Source organism: Cebus imitator, unplaced genomic scaffold (assembly GCF_001604975.1).
Source record: "Cebus imitator isolate Cc_AM_T3 unplaced genomic scaffold, Cebus_imitator-1.0 Scaffold51, whole genome shotgun sequence".
NCBI lineage: Eukaryota > Metazoa > Chordata > Mammalia > Primates > Cebidae > Cebus > Cebus imitator.
In genome coordinates this window covers 9,745,983-9,752,461 of record NW_016107366.1, presented here as the reverse complement: position 1 = coordinate 9,752,461, position 6,479 = coordinate 9,745,983, and the positions used below count along the sequence as shown (strand labels likewise).

The window sequence follows — 6,479 nt, the reverse complement described above, 5'->3', positions numbered from 1 at the left end:
CTCACCACAACCTCCGTCTCCTGGGTTCAAGCAATTCTCCTGCCTCAGCCTCCCGAGTAGCTGGGACTATAGGCGTGCGCCACCATGCCCAGCTAATTTTTTGTATTTTTAGTAGAGATGCGGTTTCACCATGTTGGCCAGGATGGTCTCGATCTCTTGACCTCGTGATCCACCCGCCTCGGCCTCCCAAAGTGCTGGGATTATAGGCGTGAGCCACTGCGCCCGGCCAACACCTGTTAATTTTTTATCTATGAGGAATAATATTACTCTCCTTCCAAGGAAGGAGGAAGAAAGGGGAATGAGATGAAGCCTGAAAATGTACTGTCCCAGTGTCTATCACACACTCAAAAAACCTTATAATTTCTGGGCCATGACTGATGTCCATGACAGCCTTACCTCCTCTCGCAGCTCATACTGCTCAATCAGCTTCTTGAGCCTCTCAGCCAGCTCCATGTTCTCTTGTCGCAGCTTGGAGTTGCGCTCATTGTGCTGTTCCATCTGCAGCTGAATGTCATTCAATGTCACCTGGAAGTGCGAAGTCACCTCCTTGCGCTTCTCCTCCTCCTCCCGGGCCCGCTGCACACCTTCTTCCTGGGCAGAGAAGGCAGCCCTAGAGCCATCACCCACTGCTACCTCACAAGGCTCCCCCAACTAGTCCACAGATGGTCTCTGCCAAAAGCCCTCCCTGCTCCCAAAGTGAGGAGTAGCCAGGCTCCAGGATGTTGTGTAATGTGAGTTCCAGTGGTCCCCTCTGTATATCAGGTGACAAATGAGATTGTCACCCTAGAAAAATGCAGGCACATCTGTAAGTGTCATTCTGAAGCAAGTTGGATTTCCAGATTTCAGATCGATGTGCATTTGTTCCCTCTGTGCCCCCAAAGACCAAGCTGTTAAAATTTAATAACACCCAGGGTTTGCAAAGTTGTGCAAATTTAGGCACTCAACACTTCTGATGGGGGAGGCACACTGCCCCCTCACTGGAAGACATCCAGTAAAATCTATTAACATTAAAAATCTGCATATACTTTGACCTAGCCATTTCACTTCCATGACTTACCCTACAGGTAAGTTCTATATAACTGACCAGCGATAAATATAACAAGAATTTTCACTATAGTTCTATATGTAATAGTGAAAAATGGTGAACAACCCAAAAATGTCTTAACTAGGGCACTGATAAAATATAATGTATCCACATAATGATGTTATGCTCTTAAAAAGAGTGAAGATAAGGCTGGGCACAGTAGCTCACGCCTGTAATTCCAGTACTTTGGGAGGCTGCGGTGGGCAGATCACAGGCTCTGAAGTTCGAGACCAGCCTAACCAACATGGTGAAACCCCGTCTCTACTAAAAATGCAAAAAAATTAGCTTGGTGTTGTGGCAGGTGTCTGTAATCCCAGCTACTCAGGGGGCTGAGACAGGAGAATCCACTGAACCCAGGAGGCAGAGGTTGCAGTGAGCCAAGACCGTGCCATGGCACTTCAGCCTGGATAACAAGAGTAAGACTCTGTCTCAAAAAAAAAAAAAAAAAAAGGATATGAAACGGTACATGTATAATAATTTCATGCTAGAAACGTGATATTTTTACATATTAAAAGAAGAAAATGGGCCGGGCGCGGTGGCTCAAGCCTGTAATCCCAGCACTTTGGGAGGCCGAGGCGGGTGGATCACGAGGTCAAGAGATCGAGACCATCCTGGTCAACACGGTGAAACCCCGTCTCTACTAAAAATACAAAAAATTAGCTGGGCATGGTGGCATGTGCCTGTAATCCCAGCTACTCAGGAGGCTGAGGCAGGAGAATTGCCTGAACCCAGGAAGCGGAGGTTGCGGTGAGCCGAGATCGCGCCATTGCACTCCAGCCTGGGTACCATGAGTGAAACTCCGTCTCAAAAAAAAAAAAAAAAAAAAAAAAAAAAAAAAAAAAAAAAAAAAAAGAAGAAGAAAGTTGGAAGAATGTATGTAAATTTCCTGTAACCACAGACTGCCCTCACTATAGAAGCAGCACAACGTTGGAAAGACCCAGGTTCCTGACTGACCAACCTCTGGAACAAGAGCTGCTTGTCAGGGCCAGACCTCCGCTTACCAGGTAACTGCCTTTCATTGAGAAATATTGATGCCAGTGCATTACAGATTCTCTTAACACCTTATCCTTATCTAATACATTTCAAATGGTTACAAGTAGTACTCTCTAATGTAAGGCATTACTGAGAAAGTGTATTTCTATGCCACAACCCTGCACTTTTTTTTTTAAAAAAGACAGGGTTTCACCATGTTGGTCAGGCTGAACTTCTGACCTCAGGTGATCTGTCCCCTTTGGCTTCCAAAGTGCTTGGATTACAGGCGTGAGCTACCACACCTGGCCCCTGCACTATTTTTTTTTAAAAATTATTTATTTATTTATTTAGAGACAGAGTCTTGCTCTGTCACCCAGGCCGCAATCTCAGCTCACTGCAACCTCCACCTCCCAGGTTCAAGTGATTCTCCTGCCTCAGCTTCCCAAGTAGCTGGGACTACAGGTACCCACCACCATGCCAGGCTAATTTTTGTATTTTTAGTAGAGACGGTGTTTCACCATATCGGCCAGGCTGGTCTCGAACTCCTGACTTTGCGAATTGCCTGACTTGGCCTCCCAAAGTGCTGGGATTATAGGTGTACGCCACTGTGCCTGGCCACTACTTTTTTTTGAGACAGTGTCTCACTCTGTTGCCCATGCTGCAACGCAGTGGTGCAATCTCGGCTCACTGCAACCTCAGCTTTCTGGGTGCAAGGGATTCTCGTGCCTCAGCCACCTGAGTAGCTGGATTATAGGCATGCACCAGCACACTTGGCTAATTTTTGTATTTTTAGAAGAATGGGGTTGTGCCATGTCGGCCAGGTTGGTCTCAAACTCCTGGCCTCAAGTGATCCACCTACTCTGGCCTCCCAAAGTGTTGAGATTACAGGTGTGAGTCGCCATGCCCAGCCTTGCTTTTTTACAGTATTCCATGTTGAAACTGTAATGTTTTGGATAATATAAATATATTACTAAAATTAATTTTACCTGTTTTAGTTTTTTAGAGTGGCCAGATTTTTAATTACTTATGTGGACCACTAAGCCCAGCCCTAGCCTGCACTACTTTTTAAGAGGAAAGCCCATGAAAGAAAGTCCAGGCAGAAGTCAAGGAAACCAGAGTCGCATGTTCAAGGGTGCCCAGCGCCTACCTTGAGGGAGCGATTGTGCCGCTGCAGCTCACGGCATAGGCTCTCAAGCTTGCTACGGGCCAGGACGGCCTTGCTGTGCTCACCACGCAGGTGGTCCTTCTCTTGCACCAGCTGGCTCTGCTTTTTCTGCAGGAGCTTCATCTGCTTCTGTGAGTTCCGGTGCTCCTCCAGCTGGGGACAGGGATAGGGAGGGCAGGTGAGCATTCTGTTGGGCCTTCCTGGTGGGGATCACTACGCGGGTCTAGGGTCTCCTGAGCTGCCCTGACCCATACCCTCTCAGGCCACAAGTGTTGTCATGGGCTGATGCTGTGCTGGCGCTTATATACTCCTCCCATGAGCTGCTCACAGTAACCCCAAAGGGTCCACCGTAGGGAGGGAGAAATGGACACTCACTAGGACAAGCAGGGGCCTCACAGCCAGCAGGTGCCAATTCCTATTCCAGCTCTGACTCTGGGTCACTAGAGCCACTTCAGGCTGTTGCATTTCCCCAATTTGCTGGACACTCATGCCCAAGGATGAGACCCCCTGCTAGTCTACCTTGTGCCCATTAACAGACCCCTATCGCTCCCTCTCATCCCTTCAAAATGTTACCACTGGGTTAACACCAGCACCCTGCCCAACATAATTGCTTTTCTCATTTGTGGCCACTTCAGTATCAACAGACAATCCTTCTGACTCCCTGGCCTCACAGTTCTTCACCTCTTCCACAAACCCAGTCCTTTTCCCACCTCAGCTCCCCTCCCATGACCCTTCCTGGCCACTACTTTTTTTAAGACAGTGTTTCACTCTGTTGCCCATGCTGTAATGCAGTGGTGCAATCTTAGCTCACTGCAACCTCAGCTTCCTGGGTACAAGGGATTCTCGTACCTCAGCCACCTCAGTAGCTGGATTATAGGCATGTACCAGCACACTTGGCTAATTTTTGTATTCTTAGTAGAATCCAGGCCTGTACAGCAGAAATATAATGCAAACTATGTAAATAATTAAAAATATTCTGGCCGGGCGCAGTGGCTCACGCCTGTAATCCCAGCACTTTGGGAGGCCAAGGCGGGCAGATCACGAGGTTAAGAGATCGAGACCATTCTTGCCATGATGAAACCCCATCTCTACTAAAAATACAAAAATTAGCCGGGTGTGGTGGCACGCACCTGTAGTCCCAGCTACTCGGGAGGCTGAGGCGGAAGAATCGCTTGAACCCAGGAGGCGGAGGTTGCAATGAGCCGAGATTGCACCACTGCACTCCAGCCTGGCGACAGAGCAAGACTCCGCTTAAAAAAAAAAAAAAAAAATTTCTATTGGCCACACTAAAAAAGTAAAAAGAAACAGCTGAAATTAACTTTAGTTATACATATGACTAAAATTATTAATTAAGCCAGGAAGCATATATATATAATATATATATATAAATAATATATATATATAATTTTTTTAAATTTTTTCTTTTTCGATACTGAGTCTTGCTCTGCCACCCACGCTGGAGTGCAGTGGCGAGATCTCAGCTCACTGCAACCTCCGTCTTCCGGGTTCAAGCAACTCTCTTGCCTCAGCCTCCCAAGCAGCTGGGACTACAGGCCCGCACCACCATGCCCAGCTAATTTTTGTATTTTTAGGATAGAGACGGGGTTTCACCATGTTGGCCAGGTTGGTCTCAAACTCCTGACATTGTAGTCCACCCGCCTAGGCCTCCCAAAGTGCTGGGATTACAGGCGTGAGCCACGGTTCCCGGCTGTAATATATTTATTTAACCCAATATCCAAAACATTACAATTTCAACATGAAATCAATGTAAAAAAGTGAGGCCAAGAGTGGTGGCTCACAACTGTGATCCCAACACTTTCGGAGGCCAAGGCAGGTGGATCACTTGAGGTCAGCAGTTCAAGACCACTCTGGCAAACATGGTGAAACCCCGTCTCTACTAAAAAAAAATACAAAAAATCAGCCAGTTTGGTGGCATGCGCCTGTAATCCCAGCTACTCGGGAGGCTGTGAGGCAGGAGAATCATTTGAACCTGGGAGCAGGTGACAGCACCGCTGCACTTTTGCCTGGGTGACAGAGTCAAACACTGTAAAAAAAAAAAAAAAAAAAAAGTGAGATATTTTATATTCTTTATTTTTGCTTGTCTTCAAAATCTGATGTGTATCTTACATTTATAGCATGTTCAAAATCAGACTGGCTACATGTCAATTAGCTAGAGATGACTCTATCCTGGACAGCGCAGATCTAGGCTTTGTCACTACAAGAGAGCACACCCACTATCTCAATTTCCAGCAGCCCAGGCCAGGACTACTACAACCTATCTTTTTAGCCATTCCAATCAAAATCTGTGATCCTCAGGAAGTCTCTTACCCTATAGGACCCCCAATCCACTGACTCAACCATCCTTCCACTCTCCTTTAAAATAACCACTTACCTTATTACCTGGCTTAGATTTCTTACACCCTCACTCTCTTGGCCCTTCCCCAGATACTGCAACCCTAGTAATGCACCTTCCTGCTTTAAACAGCACTAGAACAACCCTACTTGAAGAGTCTCACTTTAAATTCATGGCCACCAATTTCAGGAAGACCAGAAATCCCAATACAATGCACATGCTATTCACATTCCTGTCCTTCCAGACAAATATTTAATCGTCCTCATCAAATCTCAAAACAGAATAAACCAGAGAATGAGGGGCACAAGCTCCACATCTGCCAGTCCACCTGCCCCATCTTTTCCTCCAGTCACACAGACCTAGCCATGTGGTTACCACAGCCAAGTCCCCTTCTTGAGCACTGGGCCTCAGCTCCCCTCTGCTCAGAAGACCACTCCAGCAACTCACTTCCTCTCTTTATCAGCAACTTTTCCCTGGCTTGATCACTCTAAAAGGGTGCTTATCTTCTTTATACTTCTTATTTAATCCTTCTAAGAGTATCATTAGGCAGGTATGACATTTCCTATTTTACAGATGAGCAAAAGTTCCTTACAGGAAAATATTAATAAATGTGCATGGAATGAATGAATTTTTAAATAAATAGGCCATGATAGGCTATGACCATCAATGAATGAATCTGCAGTTCAAATTCTGATGGAGAACCTGATGAAAGAATTTGGTTGCTCTACCTCAACCCACTGAATAATGTTACAACAGAGTGGGAAGGGCACACTTTGTATTTATTGTGAGGAAACATGAAGTACAGAGTAGTATTCTTCACACTACGCATAAAAATTTCTTGTCAAAAAAGTTGAAGCTGGGGCCGGGCGCGGTGGCTCAAGCCTGTAATCCCAGCACTTTGGGAG

The 6,479-nt window shown here is 46.2% G+C and overlaps 1 protein-coding gene across 1 annotated transcript in view; it reads right to left on the bottom strand.

The window, feature by feature from the left end:
• The window catches only part of TXLNA (taxilin alpha), a 20,738-nt gene that overhangs the window by 8,424 nt on the left and 5,835 nt on the right, over window positions 1-6,479 (bottom strand). Inside the window, exons 5-6 of the mRNA XM_037738210.1 lie at window positions 3,204-3,374; window positions 397-591 (exon numbers count right to left, since the gene is read on the bottom strand). Of these exons, the coding sequence (XP_037594138.1) occupies window positions 397-591; window positions 3,204-3,374 (366 nt within the window). The remainder of the gene's footprint in view (window positions 1-396; window positions 592-3,203; window positions 3,375-6,479) is intronic.